Source organism: Carlito syrichta, unplaced genomic scaffold, assembly GCF_000164805.1.
Source record: "Carlito syrichta isolate Samal-C Ts95f unplaced genomic scaffold, Tarsius_syrichta-2.0.1 Scaffold314788, whole genome shotgun sequence".
NCBI lineage: Eukaryota > Metazoa > Chordata > Mammalia > Primates > Tarsiidae > Carlito > Carlito syrichta.
Genome location: NW_007258884.1, coordinates 478608 through 500529, shown reverse-complemented (window position 1 = coordinate 500529; position 21922 = coordinate 478608). Strand labels below are relative to the sequence as shown.

The following is a 21922-nucleotide window of genomic DNA, read 5'->3' as shown; positions in this document are numbered from 1 at the left end:
CCACCACCACCTTTACTTGGTAGAACTGTGTCATAAATTTTCCTCTAACTTTGAAACTTCTCTGAATTTCCCATATTGCCTTATAATTACATTTCTAACAATAACATTACTTACAATGACTCCAATAATAATAATTTAAGTTCTTTTAGACATCCCAAACAAGCTATGGCTAGTGACCTTATACGTCAGATTCTCAGACAATGCCCACTTTAAGTTTTGTTTTGCTCAAATAAATCACTAGAAATACTCCGCACATCTCAATGGTTTAGATCCAACACAGCACTAAAGAAAACATTAAAACAGTAAAATGTCTTGCTTTCTCATGAGCCTAACGTAACTATATTTACATGCTACATCCTACCATATGTTTATAGCTAAAATCACAGAGCACATCTTGCTTATTTGCTATTCATATGTCAGACATTCCCACACAGGCATCATGATCACGATTCAGAAGAACTCCTTAACATTCTACTATGTTGATAGGCTTAAATGTTATCAAATCCTCTTTCCACTGTTGGGCCTTTAAGTTTTTGCCATAATAAAAATGTTGTAAAGAACATTTTATGTGCCCTTATCTCTCCCGGATCATGAGTTACTAAGTCAATAAATATGAAAATCATTATGGTATTTACTATATTTGGGGAAAACTGAAAGCCTACTGAGCTGGTATTGGACCAAACACGCCCTTACTACCAAAAAAAAAAAAAAAGAGCTATTCTTAATAGTTATTTGCTGACTCAGCTCTCGACCTCTACAGGCAACTTAAACTCCAAGTCCATTCTACAATTTCTAAAATAAGAATAATACCACCTGCCCTGGTAGTAAATCTGCTGAAGGTCAAACTGGTTGATTTGGCAAAAAGGTGAGGCGATACAAATCTGAGATGCTGTGACCAGTAGATAAGCTATTTGGGGATCTCAATTCAGTTCCCATTGACTCATTTATCTATTAAAAACTCTGGGAGCCCTCAGTGGACTCAATGATAAGTTGATACCGTAATCATAAAAATGAGAAAGAAGCAGGTCCTGTCCCAGAGAACATCATGGAGGAGCGAGGGAGAGACAACCTGAGACAGTAAGCATTAAGGTGAGGGGAGGACCAAGTGCCATGGGGACCCAGGACACAGCCTTCATGGGTGCCAGCAGGGGCAATATGGGAACTGAGTCTTGAATGGTGGAATCAGAAGAATAATTAGAATGGGATAAAAGCTTATGAGAGTAAGACAGCTTGAAAAAAGGGATGGCATGTGCTGGGAATGAGTTGAGGCCAGAGTTCAGAGGAGAGGGCAAGGAACTCTGAGCCTAGAGAGAGAAGCTGGACCCAGGTTAGGCAAGATCCTGGATGCCAAGCTAAGGGGCTTGGACTTTATCCTGAAACAAGAGGAGACCCAGCTAATTCAGTAACTGGGGAAGACATCAGCAGCAGCAAGATGACATGGGAACTAGCGTTTAGAAAGAACGTCTTTCTAGGCCAGGTGTGGTGGCTCAAGCCTATAATCCCAGCACTTTGGGAGGCCATCAAAAAAATTAGCCAGGCGTGGTGGCACATGCCCATAGTTCTAGCTACTTGGAAGGCTGAGGCAGAAGAATCACCTAAGCCCAGCAGGTCAAGGCTGTGGTGACCGTGAGCATGCCACCGTACTCAGCCTGGGCAACAGAGTGACACTCTGACTAAAAAAAAATGACTGGAAGAATAACTCAGTGGCAAATATGACAAGACTGCAACAAAAGCAAAGGGACCTCAAATTCTCACTCAGACCCACTGCAACAGTGACTTCTCATCAATAAAAAACAAGGTTCACATGAAAAGGGGTACAAGGTTCACCACAGCCTTGACCTGCTGGGCTTAGGTGATCCTTCTGCCTCAGCCTTCCAAGTAGCTAAAACTATGGGCATGTGCCACCACGCCTGGCTAATTTTTATGACGGCCTCCCAAAGTGCTTGGATTACAGGCTTGAGCCACCACGCCTGGCCCCAGTTGTTCTTTCTCCACACCAGTTCAGGCAATCTTAACTCCTTATGCTTCCCTACTGTCTTAGTCCATGTGGTGTACTATAATAAATGCCTTAGACTGGGTAATTTATAAACAACAGAAATTTATTCCTCACGGTTCTGGAGGTGGGAAATTCCAAGATCAGGCACCAAGAGATACAGTGTCTGGTGAGGTCAATTCCTCACAGAGGGCTCCTGCTATGTGTCCTCACATGGCAGAACAGACAATCTCCTTCAGGCCTCTTTTAGAGGACAGAAATCCCATCCATGAGGGCTGCGTCCTCATAACCTAGTCACCTCCCAAAGGCCTTACTGCTTAATACCATTGCATCGGGGATTTGATTTCTGCACATGAAATTGGGGGGAGGGGGTAGGCATAGGTATTCAGGCCACAGCACCTACTTTCTTTCCAACAGCAGATACATATGTACAACAAAGAAGGAAAATGTATGCCCTCCTCCCCAATAATTCAGCAATTCCTATTAAAAAATGGAGCCAGGGCTGGGTTCAGTGGCTCAGCCTGTAATCCCACGCTTTGGGAGGCTGAGGTGAGTTAATTGCCTGAGCCCATGGGTTCAAGACTCGCCTGGGCAACTTGGTGAGACCTCACCTCTACAATAAATCAAAAAAAATTAGCCAGCGTGGTAGCTACTTGGAAAGCTGAGACAGAAGGATCACCAGAGCCCAGCAGGTCGAGGCTGCGGTAGCCAGGAGCATGCCACCGCACTCCAGTCTGGGCAACAGAGTGAGACTCCAAATCAAAAAAAAAAAAAAATGGAGCCAGAAAGAAGTTAGATAGACAATGAATCCCACAAACACTCTTGGTTTTCAGCAGAAGAGAATAAGCCATTTAATCCAATTGAACTAAGCAGGAAAAAATGCAAAAATCAAATATGAATGGGTAATATACACAGTAGAAAAGGACAAAAATGAGCCTAAACCATAAAAACTGAGATACTCTTAGTAATTATTCACTGGCTCTCCAGTTTATTTTACACAATGAATAAACGTCTTGTTATTCCAGAAAATAAATTGGATATTAAACTCAGGAATCATAATAAGAGGCCAAAATCAATTATAATCTATAGGACATCATAAATACAAACATTTTTCCCTATTAATAAAAATAAGCAGCCTGTAATCCCGCGCCTTTGGGAGGCTGAGGTGAGTGGATTGCCTGAGCCCGCGGGTTCGAGACCCGCCTGGGCAGCGAGACCTCATCTCTACAATAAATCAAAAAAAAATCAGCCGGGCCTGGTAGCGCATGCCTGTAATTCCGGCTACTTGGAAGGCTGAGGCGGAAGGATCGCCAGAGCCCAGCAGGTCGAGGCTGCGGTGGCCGGGAGCGGCCACTGCACTCCAGTCTGGGCGACAGAGTGAGACTCCAACTCAAAAAAATAAAAAATAAAAAAAAATAAAAAAATAAAAATAAGATCAAATAAAATGGACTTTTTTTGTAACCATTTTTCCCAAATATATGCTTTTTTGGAAAAGGACGACAAAATAGCAAATAATGTCCCTTTCAGAACACTTTGACAAAGTTACACTCTGTGATTTTGTGTCAAGCTTTGTACAGGGTGCATTACATGTGTTCACTTAATGCTTCCAGCAAGAGGCAGTGTGGTTCAGTGGAAAGCACACAGGTTAGGAATCAGATTGATTTAGGTATAAGATCGGCTTTTTTACTTCATGCAGGCAATTAATGGTTCCTCCAACTTGTATCCCTTGAAAAACACCTCTTTTTATTTTTTTAGCATTATTTAAACCTGATGTTTGTCACAGACATCTACCTCTTGTAGCAGCTTAGGAAGGAATAGAATCAACTGTCACCACAGAATGTCCGTACGAGGTAATCTGCAGCAAGTTGCAAGGACATGTATGCAATCAGAACATCTCTGCTCACAATTTCTAGTTGCTACCTTAGAAAGCTACCTTCAGGAAGTGTGAGGTAAGGTCAGTGACAGTCCCCTACATCTGAAAAACCCAACCTGGCCAGCTAATCCCCTGGGACGAGAGCTCCTCTGTTCTCTGTCACACTCACTTCTCCATGTAGATATGAAGTTCACACTCATGTACCTGAACCCGAAGGCTGGAGAAGGGCCCCTGTATAGCCCCAGCTTTTCCTCAATGACCGATTTATATACCTTGTTCTGGCAATCTCTCTAAAGCCTCCTCGAAACTGTGCTTTAAATGCTATTTGGTAAGAACTCTCTGTTTATCCCTGGATGTATAAGAAAAACAACTTTTGGCCAGGTGCAGTGGCTCACACCTGTAATTCCAGTACTCTGGAAGGCCAAGGCAGGATGATTACTTGAACCCAGGAGTTTTGAGACCAGCCTGGGCAGCACAGCAAGACACTCGTCTTTACAAAAAAAAAAATGTTAACAGGCCATTGCCTTGCTAAGTGATGGTCTGGCCATGTGTTCTTTCAGCTATGGCCACCGCCGTGTTTTCCTAAGCTTCGGACCCCTCCCCTACCTTGGGGAGGTGAATCCTCTCTCTCTAATTTACTTTCTAAATAAACTATATTTTCTAACCTAAAAAAAAAAAGGTTAACAAATTTAGCCAGGTGTGGTGGTGCATGCCTGTAGTCCCAGATACTCTGGAGGCTAAAATGGGAGGATTGCTCAAGACTAGGGTTTTGAGACCAGGCTGGGTCACATAGTGAGACCTCTTCTCTACAAAAAAAAGAATAATTAATAAGATTTGCAAACTTACAAAGTAACAGTCAGAGAACAACGCCAAGACCCCTGAGCTGATAATCCAGGTGAAATAAACAGCGTTAGTTTTCAGCACTCAAGTTCTAGGCGCTGTCCTGGAGCATCAGTCCCTCCTCATCCTGATACATAACTAGCTCAGCTTCTTGCTGTCTGAGCGTCAGTGAAGGGAACGGTGTGAAGTAGTTCCCTCCACACATATCACAACATCATGTGCAAAACATGCATATGCTTTCTTCCTGCTTCTAACTTCATTTCTCCTGATGGAATATATTGCTGGGTTTGCAGAAACATCTGTCATCTTCTATGATTACTTTGGGAACTCACTTTTTTTTTCAAGTTTAGATAGCTCTGATAGTTCATAACCATCTTAAAAATGCCATTTGAATCCTGTGTCCTTAATTTACAGCATCAAGCACGTCGTCCAGGTTCTGATTCATACTCCCATACTCCGTGGCTGGTGACATATTTCCACTGTTTTTCCTTTTCTGGTCAGCATTTCACAAATGGAAGAGTCAAGAAGCACCTGCTAATTCTGGAGCCTTCACCTCCCAGACTATTTACGTTCAGGGATCCTGGGGCACACATCCTTTTTATCCTCTGCTTGTGTTTAAGCCAGATAATGTTTTAAATACACACTGAATCATACTAAAATCTAATTCTATTTCGATTCATCTATAAGGCAAACATGAACACATCACCAGCCTGTACTGTTCACCCACTCACACACACACAAAAAGTTAAAAAATTATACAGCCCTAGTGCTTCAGTGAAAATACTTTAAAACTATTTTCATGTTAGTCTCATTTTCTTTTTCATGATGATTCAACTACCGCACAGAAAACAATTTTATTTCTTCTCGAAATCTCAAAGTGTACTCCTAAACAAAATGATTTCTCTTCATGGGGAACTAAGGGGACAAATTAAAGAAAAATTGATGACATATTTACTTCTGAATAAACCTTCTCACTCAGGTATACTTTCAAGCTCTATATTGGAGAAGAGGCAATTTTGCTTTAAGCACCATTCACACTCTCTATCACCTTTGAAAGAGCCTCGTCTCCTGAACCTACTCACCTCCACAGCCCTGGTTGGTGGGCTCCTGACCACAGACAGAGTAAAAAGCGTGAAACAGACAAAATGTCAAAATAAAGACATTCTCTTCTGGGAAAGGATAGCTGGCGACCTTACAGCCACTTAAAACACAACAACAAACGCTTATATATATGCAGTTTAAATGCTGAAATATTACAGTCAGAATTTTTTTCTTGAGGAATGTCAGAATGATTTCTTAGGCTTAAATTTTGTAAGTTTTTGCCTTAGGTATAATAAACCTTTAAAAACACTTTAAAATGTCTTTTTCTGAATCACAGTAAAATGAAAGCAATGGAAAAAATTGCCTTTAGATTTTTCTGATATTCAGATTTTAAAATCCTGGTTTCTAACAAAAGAGCAGCCAAAAAAAAAATTTTATCCACAAACTCTGAAATGTATTCCATACTGTAACATCACAAGAGTAGGGACACTGTGTTGTGTTCACAACACTATCATTTATTGAACACTCAAGAAATAATGTTCAATAACTATTTTTTTTTTTTTTTGAGTTGGATTCTCACTGTCGCCCCGACTGGAGTGCAGTGGCCGGGCTCCGGCGATCCTTCTGCCTCAGCCTTCCAAGTAGCTGGAACTCAGCTACAGGCGCATACTACCACACCTGGATAATTTTTTTGATTTATTGTAGAGATGAGGTCTCGCCAAATTGCCCAGGTCGGTCTCGAACCCGTGGGCTCAGGCAATCCACTCACCTCAGCCTCCCAAAAGCGCAGGATTACAGGCTGAGCCACCGAGCCTGGCTTCAATAACTATTCTTGACTGACTTATGGGGAGAGCTATGGCCAAAAGAAGCCACCTTAGAAAGTAAATTAACTGCCAGGCTTGGTGGCTCAGCCTGTAATCCTGCGCCTTTGGGAGGCTGAGGTGAGTGGACTGCCTGAGCCCGCGGGTTCAAGACCCGCCTGGGCAGGCGAGACCTCATCTCTACAATAAATCAAAAAAATTAGCCAGGTGTGGTAGCGTGTGCCTGTAGTTCCAGCTACTTGGAAGGCTGAGGCAGAAGGGTCGCCAGAGCCCAGCAGGTAGAGGCTGCGGTGGCTGGGAGTGGCCACTGCACTCCAGTCTGGGCGACAGTGAGACTCCAACTCAAAAAAGAAAGTAAGTTAACTAAACCCCACAGGTCTTAGTATAAATGAAAAATGAAGGAAAATCCTGTAGCTGACAATAGAGTCAAAGATTAGAGAATCAACAGGATACCAAGACAATTCAATGGGAAAATAACTATTTCAAAACAAATGGTACCAGAACTACTAGATGCAAAAGCATAAATATGAACTCCTTCATCACACTATATACTAAAATGTAAAGTCATGATAGGTCATAAACCTAAATGTAAACTATAAAACCAAATAAACTATAAAACTCTTAAAAGAAAACATGAGTGAATCTTTATAACATTGGGTATTTTTAGGTAATACTAAAAACATAAGTGACAAAAGAAAAAGCAGAGAAACTAGATGACATCAAAATTTAAATATTTTGTACTTCAAAGAGTACCATCAAGAAAATGAAAAGACAACCTACAGAATGGGAGAAAATATTTGCAAACCATGTACCTGATAACGGTTCAATAACCAGAATTTAAAACTCTTACAAAAAAAGATAACACAATTTAAAGATGGGCAAGAATATGAACAGACACATCCCAAAATGGTCAATGAGCATATGAAAGGATGCTCAATGTCACTAGTCATTATGGAAATGCAAATCAAAACCACATGAGATACCTCTTCATGCCTATTAGGATGGCTACCGGAAAAAAAAAGTAAGATAACAAGAGTTGGCAAAGTTGTGTGGTAGGATTACAAGATGAAGCAACCACTTTAGAAAACAGTTTGATAGTTCCTCAAAACATTAAACACAGGATTACCAAATGACCCAGCAAAATTTCACTCTTAAGCATACACCCAAGAGACAAGAAAAGATACATCCGCACAAACTTATATATGAATTTCCATAACATTATTCATAATAGCCAAAGTGGAAACAACCCAAATGTCTACCAATTGATAAATAGTCAAACAAAACGTGACATATCCATACAATGGTATATTATTTGGCAATAAAAAGAAATGAAAGACATGGATGAAACTTGAAAACATGCTAAGACAAAGAAGCCAATCACAAGAGACCACACACTCCATTTGTATAAAATTACCAGAACAGGTAAATCTATAGAGACAGAAAACGGGACTGAGGCAATGAAAATGTTCTAAAGTTAGACAGTGATGACTCAATTCTGTGGATATATTAAAATTCACTGACCGGTATACTGCAAATGGGCAGATTTTATGGTTTGTGAATTATATCTCAATAAATATGTTTAAAAACGTAAACAGGCAGTTTCTCTCACCCATGCCACCAGCTCTGGCATGTCTTCATTTCTTCTCTCTTCTTTCTCTAATAAGTTTTGAAAACTTAAAAAAAAAAAGTAAATAAGCCCAAGCATAGTAGTCCACACCTGCAATCCCAGCACTCTGGGAGGCTGAGGCGGGAGGGATTGCTTGAGGTCAGCCTGGGCATCATAGTGAGAGCTTGTCTCTACAAAAAAATCAACAAATAAATTAGCCAGGCATGGTAGTGCGTGCCTGTAGTTCCAGTTACTCAGGAGGCTGAGGTGGGAGGATTGTTTCAGCCCAGGAGTTCAAGGCTACAGTGAGCCGTGATTATGCCCACTACACTCTAGCCTGCATAACAGAGTAAGATCCTGTCTCTCAATAAATAAGTAAGCAAACAAACAAACAAAAAAGAGAAGAAACAGAGAATTTGGTATCTGCTGAAGCAGAAACAAAGACCACAAAAAGCCAAGTCAACGGCATGGTAGGCCACAGGGCAGGCAGCAACAGAAACCTGTTCCCGTGAGGATAGCCAGAGTTACCTCAGGTCAAAATGTCACTTAACTGTCACTTCCTGGGCAGCCAGAGTTACCTCAGGTCAAAATGTCACTCAACTGTCGCTTCCTGGGAGAGGCACAGGGAATACAGTGGAAAGCCTAGACTGTTCCGAGGGAAGCAGCATGGTTCCACCACAGTCTAACAGGTCCTGAACTAGAATAGGGAGGAGAAGAAGACTTCCTGAAGAACTCAAGCTTGAGATGAAAAAGAAAGGATGAAATAGCGGCTCCTTTGGAGAAAAGCTGAGGTAGGGCAGTGTCTGAGGAAACTACAGACACAAGGGACCTGTGGGAGGAGGAAAAAGAACACGTGCGAGCAGAGAAGGCTCGTGTGGTCAAGCTGGTAGAGAGCAGGAGCAGGTGGTGTGTCCACACAGGCCTCAGAGCCACAATCAGAAATTGATTTAAATTTTAAGATCTACTGTAAGTTGTTGAAAGGTTTTAAGCAGGTGACTAATGTGGTCCAACTTACATTTTTGGGAAAGAGATGAAAGGGGGCCAAAGCAAATGCTGGCAGACCAGGGAATGGGCTGCTATGGTCAACCAGGAGAGAGACAAGGACGGCCTGGGTTCAGGAAAGGGCAGTGGGCATCACAGGAAACAGACAGGACCTGCCACACCCAGTGGAGTGGACAATGCGTAAGCCACTCTCGTCCTCTCTGAGGGCTGCAGGATTGGTTTCCTCTCACCCTCATTCCACAAACCCTCTAGTTCGCCCCCAATAACTCAGGTAATCTGAATGCTCATCTCTGTTCCAATGCTTAGATCACCAGTGATATGGCATCTGGCCCTCTGAGCTGCAGTCCCAGTTGCCAGAGAAACCTGGCCATTCTCAGCTGCCCCTCCTCACTGAACTACTGTCCTGAGGTAAGGCTGAAAACACTCATGTGTGGAAACCCATTCTGCCAGTATGTGCAAATTAAACTTCCTCTAACCCTTTCCAGTCCCTCCTTCAAAAACGCAAGTCAGACCACCTCAGTCCCCTGCTTAGAGCCTTTCAATACATCCCTACTGGTTTTAGGATTTAAACCAAGTCCAAATATGCAAATTTAAAAAAATATTCCTGAAATTCTGGAAAAGACTATTCAATTTTATAAAAATGAAAATATTTTAAAACCCTAAGAAACATTTATTTGGGACCAGGTATCTCAGGAAGCATCCAGATAAATTAATTCTGTCTCCCCCACAAGAATGTAAGCTCCGTGCAGACAGAAACTCTAGGCCAAGGTCTGGCACACAGGTGAGGCTCAATCAAACTGCTGAAGAAGTGAAAGCCCAGGTGCTAATTGTGCTGACTACGAATTCCTAAAAAATGTTCTTCATTTACCAATCAGAAAGAAAGGGTAAGTAAGGTTCACAATATACGGGTTCAAGAGCTTTTTTCAATGATAAAAGTTATCCAGAATTACAAAGAAATACGGATGATGAAAAGGAAAAAGTGGTCAACCTTATTAACTATTCACGAAATGTTAGTATTAAAAGAACTTAAACTTATCGCCGGTGTGGTAGCTCATGCCTATAATCCCAGCGCTTTGGGAGGCAGAGGAAAGAGGACTGCCTGAGCTCAGGGTCTCAAGAACAGCATGGGCAACATGGTGAGACCACGTCTCTACAATAAGTCAAAAAATTAGCCAGGTGTGGTACACATGCCTGTGGTTCCAGCTACTTGGGAGGCTGAGGCAGAAGGATCGCCTGAGCCCAGCAAGTTGAGGCTGCAGTGGCCAAGAGTGTGCCACTGCACTCCAGCCTGGGTGACAGAGAGAGATCACAACTAAAAAAAAAAAAAAAAACTTGAACTTATCATTATACATCTACTACAACATAAAAATATTTCTTCCCACTAAACCATATCCAGGCAGGACTAGAAGCAGAGACAGGGAAGACAGCAAGACCCTTGCAGGCATGTCGTTACCGGGGATCATGGAGGCACTGTCATATTGAAAGGCAACCTGGCAAGATCTAACAAGCTCTATAAAATAGTTCACAGTCTTTAACTATAGAATCTTTCCTCTTTAAGAAATATACCTCAAGGAAACATGATTCAAAAAGGAAATAAAGAAACTTATAAAATAAGTACAAGACCTAATGGTAATAAAAATGAAAAAACGGAAACATTTCAAGTGACCAATAATAGGATTAAGCAAATTATTGAATATCAACACTGTAGACACTACAGCCATTAAAAAGAACTTATGGGTTGGGCACAGTGGCTCATGCCTGTAATCCCAACTTCACGGAGGCCGAGGCAGGAGGATTACTTGAACCCAGGAGTTCAAGACCTGTCTGGCCAACATGCAAGACCCTGTCTCTACAAAAATTTAAAGAAAGAAAATAGTAGGGCATGGTGGCGTGTGCCTTGTAGTCCCAGCTATACAAGCCTAGGCAACAGAGCAAGACCCCACCTCCATATTAAAAAAAAAAAAAAAAGTTATGTGTAATCCACTGACATTTTACATAGGTATATTATTTCTATATACATACTAATACTTTTCAAAAAGCAGAAAATAGTAAAACCTCAATTCTGACCACATCAAAAAGACTACATATATATTCTGAAAAAGACACATAAATGTAAAGGGTTACAAAGTTTGGTGTCTACTAGCATTCAGAAAAACCCTATTTTTTAAAAAATCTATTAAAATGACCTGTGTTTGTGACAGCTGAATGCTCTGAACCTGTGGAAGCAGAAAATACGCATTTGGCAGCTGCTTTGCTGACCCTTCTCTAGAGATTCTGCGAGTCCCAATTCCAGATACCTGCAGAAAAATAGAGAGAGAATTATTCCTCTGTTAGAGTTTTAAACATACTTGCCATAATGCTGAAACACCTCTCCAAAGGATATCTGTATTCATCGCCATGGCCTTCAAGGCTCTACTAATCCAATTATTATATTTATCTTTGTCTACAAAAAACACAGTGAGTATTACCATATTTAAGATGAATGTTCCTCATTGTAGCAAATCTTCTCACAAGTAGGCAACTCTTCTGATATGGGAACACATGTTTAAAGGAATCCAGTAAGAATTAACCACAAAAACAACTGATCTTGGCACTTAAGCTATTTGATGCCACATCCTGTTAAAGATGTCACAGGTACCAGCCAGGTGCAGTGACTTATGTCTGTAATCCCAGCACATTGGGAAGCTGAGGCAGAAGGATCACTTGAACCCAGGAGTTTGAGACTGGACTAGGCAATATAGTGAGATCTTGTTTCTACAAAAAATCAAAAAATAAGCTGGGCATGATGGTACACACCTATAATCCCAGCTATGGAGGCTAAAAAGGATCACCTGAGCCTGAGAGAGCGAGGCTGCAGTGAGCCTTAATCTGTGCCACTGTACTTCAGCCTAGGCAATGGAGTGAGACCTTGACTTAAAAAAAAAAAAAGTCACAAGTACCACTTACGGTAAGGATTCCTAACTATTTTTGAGACACCAATAAGATTCTTCACACTCTCTTCCTAGTACCTTGATAAGAACAGTGAGCTCCCTGGGAACTGGTCCCCAAGCACACCACCAATGTCGCCCAGTCAGAAAGATTCCTGAGCCAAGCAGGCAAAACCAGCAGAGAGAATCTTTAGAGTTCCTCCCTCTGAACTATTAAAAGTCTGCTGCGTTTTATAGCAGGAAACTGCCTATGACAGATTTTTTCTGTTTTTTTCCAATACCCTTCAAAGATTGGTGGCAGGGTTATGGCTCTGTCATCTGTATGAGAGACAACCACCTGGGGCACATCAGGCAGAAAAGTGAAGGAGCCTTAATTTAACATCACAAAGGGTCTTATATTTTAATAACATAAACCAGGTGGCAACACTCCTGAAAGTATTTTTTTAAATATCCAAACCCCTACTGTTAAGCCAACAACCAAATCATGTGACAAAAGGGATAAGTTACTCACATGATAGGAAAGGACTCCATATGAAGAGGTATTAATAAATAAAGAACTTTCGATGCTTCCTTCCTCAGTAGGTAAGAAAATAATTCTGAAGGAAATTTTCCCCATTGCTGGAATTACCTGAAAGAAAGGCACCCCATTAGCCATTTGGAATGGCCAACTGGGATAAACTGTCTTCTACAGACTTTCTTGACAATTTCTGTTAACAGATATTTGCATATTCTGCACCCTTGATTTATCAGTATTATGAGTCCATGAGAATTCCCAAACTGATCAGCATCAACAATCTAAGAGGATATCTCAAAGAACATAAAAAACCTACTCAGGGTGAGAGAGTTACTTTTCACTTCAGATTGGAGCAGTGAATCTCACCACTTTCCTTCCTCTTCGACACCCACACATCCAGCTGTCTTTAGGTAACACAGTTCTACCTCTACTTAGGGAACAACAATGTGTAAACATTCTGATATGTAATAAAAATCAGAGACAATGTTTGTCCAGACAGACCATATAAACCAAGTACTGGGCTCCTTTACAACATGCCCTCTGTCCTAGTATTTTTTTAAAATGCATGATATCAGGCAGACACAGCAAAACAAATAAAAGTCTACTAGCAATTAAGATCTTCATCTAAATCCAAGACCACTGAAATTACAACTCTTAGGAGAGGAGAGTTTGGAGCTTTGTGTCATGGTACAAACTAGCTTTCTAAGGAGCCATTCACCACCTGATTGCCCTACATTCAGAAAGGAGCCTTAACATCCCTGACAGGTTTGAAGGTAGAAGAGGTCAGAACATAAACTTGCATTAGTTATAATGCCTCAGCATTTATAATCACTTCAAGACAAACACAATAAACTTTCTTTAACCACAATACAGCCATGTTAAACATACACGCATTACTACCTAGTTTGGATACTTCAAACTTCCTCCCTCCCTCCCTCCCCAGCCAGGTAGCTATCAAGAACCACCAAAGTGATAAAAATGAACAACTGGAAAAGTAAATGTGAAAGTAAACACCCAGAAGGAGAAAGGTTGGGTAGCAGAAAAAGGGGAGACAGGGAGTAGAAAGTAAAAGCTCCAGGCCAAAGAAAGCAAGAGAAGCTGGCCGCCTGCCACGGCATAGTTTCCAGGAGTCCATCAACACTCACCCTGCAGGGAACAGGAGGCACATGGAAGTGTCCAACAGCTGTAAACACTGAGTTCACCACAACCTCGCTGTCCCTGCTAGGGTTGTAAGCAAATAGAACCTTCGCGGCAGGATGTCCCAGGAACCTGAAGAGGAAAAAAGAGAAAAATCAACGTACTGTGTGGTTATAAATATTACTGTACATATATCTACACACACACACACACACACACACACGTTTAAACCCAGAAAGCTGTTGGCACTCATTACAAAGTTAAGAATAATTATCAAACCCTGCTGGTAATACAACAGTCAATCCACAGCAGTCAAAAATGATAAAACAAAAAACAGCAAGACAAATTTTCTTTTATAAGACTTATGGCAACCCATAAGAGCACCCCGTAGGTTTCTGAGTTAAAAAAATTCAACCCATCTAGACCATTAAAGGCTCGCAAAGAGAAAAAAAACACACACACATATTGGCACTTCCTGGTACTTCTCTGACCCAGATCTCAATGAAAATATGTTGAGATAGGAAACTCTACTCATAGAAAAACACAATTTTCTTACGGCTTGTTTTCTGAGTAATAAATCTAAGGAGGCTTTTTGAGGAGGCAATGTATTTTTAACTCCCAAAGAAACTTTATTGCATTAGGTCTTGTAAAAGAAAAACTTAATTGTTGCTAAAGGTTGTTCTCCTGAGAAAAATAAAACCCGGCAGCACTCAGTAGCAATGATTCTCATTCATTTAAATTATGAGCCTTTCAGGAAACTGATGGAAGCTTTGGCTCCTCCTTCCACAAGCATGCACTTACAAAAAGTTCTGTACATGGTTTCAAAGCCTTGCACCAACCTTAGAGTAAGAATTCCTGTCCTACAGCAAACACACTAACTCATGAGGGGGCTTTGGGTGGGTTCCTTTCAGAGGCACTCTCCGGCTACAATCTCTCTGACAAAGGAAGTGCCAAAGCAAAGAAGCTGGTCTCTGTACCACAGACCTGGAGCCTCCTACAATGTTCCCTCGAATCACTTAATTCTGATTCCTACAGCCCAGTACCAGATTGAGTCTAGTTCAATTATGTTATAATGACCAGAGCTAAGGCAGCACACGTTTCCCTGAAGTCACTTCTCCAGTTTTAAATACTCTCAGTGCCAGAGTCCCAAATATACAGTTCTCGTCAGATGGCTTCGAAATAAAACCATATTCTCATTTAAGCAAAAAACTCATATTCAATATGCTTACATTTCTCTAATTTTACTCGGAGTTCTCTGATATTGAAAATATGTGCTTTAGGAAAAATGAAATGCATGTTGTTCCTCTTACAGACAATATGGGATTTCCATATTGTCGTACTAGCACTGTATTACTACCAGCAGATGCCTAGGCTTTTTCTTTTACCTTTCACACCTACCTTTAATCACTAGTCTCAATGAAAGGTTTCATATATCCAATGTGCATTTCAAAGCATTCTTTACATCCAGTTATAAATAAAATATCCATCAATGTGTTTAAAACCTTGATTTTTTTAATGCTCTTAATATAATTTAAAAGAAAAGGTTTTTACACTGCCATACACATAAAGAATCCCTCAGAAAGCCCTTTCTCAGAGTCCTGAGCTCCTGTTTGCATTTCTTCTTGCAATTAAATTAAAATTAAATAAATAAGGAATTATGTGGTTTTAGTATGAACTAACCAAAGTTATTAATACTTAATATAAACACTTTATATTCCATTCATATGATTGAAATACAAGATTTCTCATTTCAAAGAATCCAAATGTCTACTGGAGAAATACAATAAAAAGTTAAGACTGTGGGGGCTGGGTTCGGTGGCTCAGCCATAATCCCAGCACTTTGGGAAGCCAAGGTGAGTGGATTGCCTGAGCCTGTGGGTTCGAGACTAGCCTGGGCAACTTGGCGAGACCTTGTCTCTACAACATATCAAAAAATTAGCCGGGTGTGGTAGCGCATGCCTGTAGTTCCAGCTACTTGAAAGGCTGAGGTGGAAGGATCGCCGGAGCCCAGCAGGTCAACACTGGGGTGGCCGTGAGCGTGCCACTGTACTTTAGCCTGGGCGACAGAGTGAGACTCCAACTCAAAAAAAAGGAAAGAAAGTTAAGACTGCAAACTGCGATGCCACAGAGCTGCACCTGTCACAAACTTCACCAGACCCAGCAGAGAATGCTGGCTGAAACCTAGTAACCATGGTGCTATTTTTATTCTATTTTTTTAATTCTATTTTTAAAAGTGTGCTGAGGATATGAGTTTCCTTCACTAGTGACAACTGGAAGATACTCTATTAATTTAATACTACAAAAGAATGATTAAAAGTTCTTGTGAATGATTAGCACTTTTAATCTCAGGACCAGCAGAATATTAAGGTTTAAAGTAAGCTCTAAGAAGCCGGAGAAGACAACTGAGTGACACAATCTTGATTTTTTATCTTTAGAGGGAAACCAAAGCCATGGAAAGGGATGGGATATGCCCAAGGTCAACATCAAAATAACCAATGGTACAAGCTGAACTAGGGCCGTGAAGACATCAGGAGAACCCTGGCTAAAGTTTTGCTCTACTGTCTATAAATTATGCCATTTGTTAAACATTAGGTAAAACCTAATTTTAAATGTGTTCTAATTTAGACTAGAGTTCGTGCTTATTTAGTTGTTTTTTTTTTTTTAGCAAAATAATTTATTCCTATAACATATATCCTAAAACTCATTTATTAAAAAAAAAATAGCATAGTGAGTACTGGCTGAGAAATCAGAAGATTCTACCGCTCCTAGTGAAATGACCTCGGGGCAAACTGCATTACTTCTCAGCAAGAAATGTATAAACACATCTGTAGCACATGCATCAATTCAGAGATATCTGAAAATGATACACACACATTCTGATAATACCTGCCTTCATGAGCCTTACAGGACTGATACAAAACTCAGATGACAAGAGACATAACTGCACTTTAAGAACTAGAAAGTACTAGATAAATACAACCGAATCATACACAGTGATTCAAATACAAAACTCAGCAATTCTTTTCAAATTAAAAACTGCAGACATTCTTAACACATGCTTTAGCTGATATGTAACACTCATTAACATATGTAGCTAGCATACAGCTGGCTCTCCATATTCTCAGATTCAAACAATCTCCATCAAAGATATTGAAAGAAAAAATACAGTAAGAACAACAATAAAAAATAAATAAGTAGGCAGGGTGTGGTGGCTCAAGCCTGTAATCCCAGCACTTTGGGAGGCCAAGGCGAAGGGATTGCCTGAGCCCACATGTTCGAGAACAGCCCGGGCAACCTGGCAAGACCTCATCTCTACAATAAATCAAAAAAAATTAGCACGGCATGGTAGTGCACACCTGTAGTTCCAGCTACTTGGAAGGCTGAGGCAGAAGGATCGCCAGAGCCCAGCAGGTCGAGGCAGCCGTGGCCGTGAGCTTGCCACTGCACTACAGCCTGGGTGATGGAGTGAGACTTCAACTCATAAATAAATAAATAATACAGTATGACTACTTACAGAGCATTTATTTAACACTGGGTAAAGATTGCCTTAAGTATACAGGAGGATGTGTAAAGGTTAAATGCAAATACTATACCAAGGAACCTGACCATCCTAAGGTCTTAGTATCTGCAGGGCCCTGAAACCAATCCCCTGTGGGGAAGGAAGGGCAACTGTATGCATATACTCTTGTGAACTAACTCAAGGACTTTTTGATGTTACTGAACAGGAAATATATCAAACAGTCAGGACCCTACACACTGGAATTATTACCCTACTAGCTATACTTATTACGATCCATCTTATTACATCTACCAATCTATAACACATACTCTTTAAAATGGGTCCTGTACTCAAATTTATTTTTACTATGAAGATTTTTCATACTAGTACTCTCTCAGAATTTAAAATCAGTGGTGCAATGACACGTTCAGTTTATTTATATTTATCAACTGAATTATTATAATAAAGCCAGCTAATAAAGCTTCTTTACCTAAGAATAAAAATACTAAAAACCATTAAAAATGTTTACAAGCAGACACCTAGGATCTTGTAAAGTCACCAAACTCCTTTCACAGTTTTTGCTCTTCTTCCTTTTACAACCTCTCCTTTAAGGAGCTCACAAGGCACTTATTTTAAACTCCAGGTTCATTCTCCTGGACTGCAGCTCTAACCTTCTGATGACCAGAGGGAAAGGGGAGACAGTAATCCATACAAATAGGGGAGGGTAGACCTGAGGCCTGACACCATCCCCGCTGGATGTGACCCTCTATAACCAGTTACTTTTTTTTTTTTTTTTTTTTTGAGTTGGAGTCTCACTCAGTTGCCCAGACTGGAATGCAGTGGCCGCTCCCGGCCACCGCAGCCTCGACCTTGCTGGGCTCCGGCGATCCTTCCGCCTCAGCCTTCCAAGTAGCTGGAACTACAGGTGCGTGCTACCACGCCCAGCTAATTTTTGATTTATTGAAGAGATGAGGTCTCGCCAAGTTGCCCAGGCGGGTCTCGAACCCGTGGGCTCAGGCAATCCACTCACCTCAGCCAACCAAAGGCACGGGATTACAGGCTGAGCTACCCAGCCCGGCTCCAGTTACTTCTTTCACAAGACTCTGCTTATAATTCAAGAGGCTCTTCATAAAACATACGCAGGCCCTGAAACCAGCAGAGCTTTTATCCCTCACTCTGTTGCACCCTCCCTAGATATAACCAATGTGAAGTTTTAGCTTTCCAATGCTGCTATACCTACATCCAGGGAGCTTAACACTTTAAGTTTCAAACTTTATCGAAGACAAGAGTCCTTGAGTTCCCAGTGTTCCACAGTTTCACCCCTGTCTTCCTTAATTTCTCCAGTCTCCAAATTAGGCCTTCAACTCACACTCAGATCACATTCCCTTCATTTCACGGTCCTTACTGTGACATTCTGTAAGTCATTATACCTGTCTTCCTCACTTAACTTGAGTTTCCCAAGTCTTAATTGTAATAAGTACAGTGCAATTTTGAATCCAAAAGGCACAGTAAGAAGTAAAAACAAGCGAGTGAGTAAATGAATTCAGCTTTTAAAAACTCAGAAATCATCAGTATCTACAGCTTTTCATTATAAAATAACCTGATTTGTTTTGGAAAAGCAAAAAGCTAACAATGACTTCTTATTAAATTCTAATCACCATGAAATATTACAGGTGTGTTTACTCGAGACAGGGCTAAAACAATTTTTATGCTCTTCTTTGCACAAAAATACTTCTTTTAACAAGTCCATGGATCAATATCACTTTATATTATTAAACATACTTAAAATTTAACATTGTACATATATATAAAAGATACCCTGAAAATAAACAATACAAAGTTGTTCTTAATTTCACAAAAATATACTTACTGTATTCCAAAATCTAGAACTGATGGCTGAAAATGTAAGCCTTTTCCACTAAATAGTTTGTCCGAGAAGCTAAAAAGAAAACAAGAAAAACAAAGATTAATCTCTGTTGTACTTTTAAAATTTGGATGGTGAGTTAGTTAAGATGAATACTTACACCAACGACTCTCGATGCATGAGATATAATTCTACTTCCTTAGACATGAATCTGAACTAGATTTTAAGTAATAAAATTGAATTCTTAGAAGCCTAATATAACTCTAGAACTGCATAATTGAGATACTCTTAGATTATGTTTAGTATAATGTAATATCAAATGTACGCATCTTGTAAGCATTCAGACAGAAAGGGAGATGGACTTAATTTTTTTTTTTTTTTTGAGCTGAAGTTTTCCTCTTTTGCCTGGGCTAGAGTGCAGTGGCATGCTCACAGCTACCACAGCATTGATTTGCTGGACTCAGACAATCCTACCACCTCGGCCCTCCAAGTAGCTGGAGCTACAGGCATGAGCCACCATGCCGGGCTAATTTTTTTTTTAATTTATTGTAGAGATGAGGTCTTGCCAAGTTGCTCAGGCTAGTCTTGAACCCTGGGCTCAGGCAATCCTCTCGCCTCTGCCCACCAAAGTGCTGAAATTACAGACATGATTTCATTTTCCTTCATAATTAAAAGCCACAAAACAAGATAGCAGAAAAATATACCCCCCAAAATCAAGAAAACATGTAAAATAAAAACAGAATAAAGCTATAGCAAAATACATAAACATACTTAAAAGATATAAAATACAAAAAATAAATACTGATGAGTACCAAAAAAAATCAACTTCCTTATGATATTTCAAAGCCACAGTAATCCAGAAATGTTTAACTAAAGAAGCCCCTAAAGGTACCACGTGTAACTGTTTTCTAAGGTTAAAGCAAGTTTTCCAAAATAGTATCATTCCATTTTCTCCTGTCACCCAACAGCCCTCAATAAAGCTGGTCCAGAGTCTGGCGCTGGAGTGAACACTTGTTTTTCAAGCCTGTGGACAATAGGCAGCTTTGTGACCTTCAGCAAGTACCTCTCCAAGATCCCATTTTTATTGAAAGTACAAACAATGCAGGGACCAGAGAATCCCTTCCAAAGCCCTCATCTTACAGGAAGAATTCCAGCTGTCATCTTTTCTTCCTCTCTCCATTTTCTGCCTTTATTCAGGCTTCCCTTCTTCCATCCTCCTTCTGTAAAAGTCCTTTCTCCATTGTTGTCTGTCTGGATTTCCTTTACCTCAAACATTAGCTGTATTGGTAAGACCAGGTGCAGTGGCTCATGCGTGTAATCCCAACACTTTGGGAGGCTGAAGCAGAAGAACTGCGTGAGCCCAGGAAATAGCGACCAGTCTGGGTAACAGAGCAAGACTTTATCTCCGTAAAAAAAATAAATAGTAATAAAAAAGACACTTGGTCTCCATCTGCTTAACTTGTATCTCTACGCTTGTTTTGAATGTGAGCAAGACTATCCACACTGAGCCCCCCATCAAGCCCCAAAAGGCCAGCACTAATTTCACAACCTGCTTGTAAAGAAGGCCGCTGGCACACAGTTGCCTCCAGAAATGATGTAAAGAGCCACAGTGGGCGATGAAGAAGAGATACCTACAACGGGTATACCACGGGCACCCCACTCCAGACCAAGCTGGCCAGCGTTCCGCATTCCAGAAGAAAAAGAAACAGGCAACTTCATGTACCCAAAAGTATCTTTAGAGAACCCAAGCCACTGTGTTAGTCATGAGAGAACTAATTCATGACAGCCTTCTTCCTATCTTGTGCACTGAAAAGTGAATTCGCAATCAGATTTTACACACAACTTCCAAATGAACAGATGAAGCTTGGAGGATTTAGGTAATTCACCCGAGGTCACGTAGCTACTAACAGGCAGAGACAATCCAGGTTTGCTGAGGTGGGAAATGGGAGCCCTGTGTGGAGTTCAGGTACAGCATGACCTATCTAAGGGACAGGCGCAGATTAGAGGCTGGTGAGGGTTCAGGTTGCAGAGGTCAGACAAACCTGGACTCCAGGCCCACGACCATCACTTGCTAGTCCGGAGTGGCCCAATCACTGAACTCCTCTCAAGTCCCAACCTTATTATCTATAAAATGAAGATGACCACAGAATCTACCCTGGAGTTATTGTGAGGACAGAATGAGATAATAAAGCCTCTGCTTCATGTCTGGTACTACGTGCAATAAATATTAGATCATATTACTAAGAGGATGACACGCATTTGCAAGAAGAGCAATGAGAACATACAGAGAAGCCAACTGAGCTCAAAGCCAAAGCTGACCTCTGGAATTAAAAGTTCCCGATGGGATAGTCATTATTAGCTCTGAAGAGAACAAATGAAACATAAACCTAGACTGCCTCATATCCTGAAAGAGATTTTTAAATCCCACAATCAGGAAATTTTATATACCCAATAAAAATCAGATATTTGGGGTCCAACCCAAAGTAATATGCTATAAATAGCCAGAATTTCTCTAACTTCAAAGAAATCTCTATTTCAATCCCAAATGGAGAAATAAAATTGAGCCAATTTTTTTCCCCTACAAGTCATAAAATAGATTCTTTTCTCTCATTGGTTGATACTGGCTTACTTGACTATACAATTCGGAAAATACTGTATCAAGTTACAAGGAGGTTTAAGATCACTATATATATTAAAAAGTTAGTTCTTGAGCCGGGCTCGGTGGCTCAGCCTGTAATCCCGCGCCTTTGGGAGGTTGAGGTGAGTGGACTGCCTGAGCCTGAGGGTTCGAGACCCGCCTGGGCA

At 40.7% G+C, this 21922-nt stretch overlaps 1 protein-coding gene across 1 annotated transcript in view; it reads right to left on the bottom strand.

Annotated features, from left to right (window-relative positions):
- TMEM131L (transmembrane 131 like) overlaps positions 1-19188 on the bottom strand; it is a 97063-nt gene extending 77875 nt beyond the window's left edge. The window contains exons 1-4 of the mRNA XM_008071907.1: positions 19124-19188; positions 13763-13886; positions 12615-12731; positions 11363-11473 (exon numbers count right to left, since the gene is read on the bottom strand). Of these exons, the coding sequence (XP_008070098.1) occupies positions 11363-11473; positions 12615-12719 (216 nt within the window). The 5' untranslated portion in view covers positions 12720-12731; positions 13763-13886; positions 19124-19188. The remainder of the gene's footprint in view (positions 1-11362; positions 11474-12614; positions 12732-13762; positions 13887-19123) is intronic.
- Positions 19189-21922: the final 2734 nt, after the last annotated feature.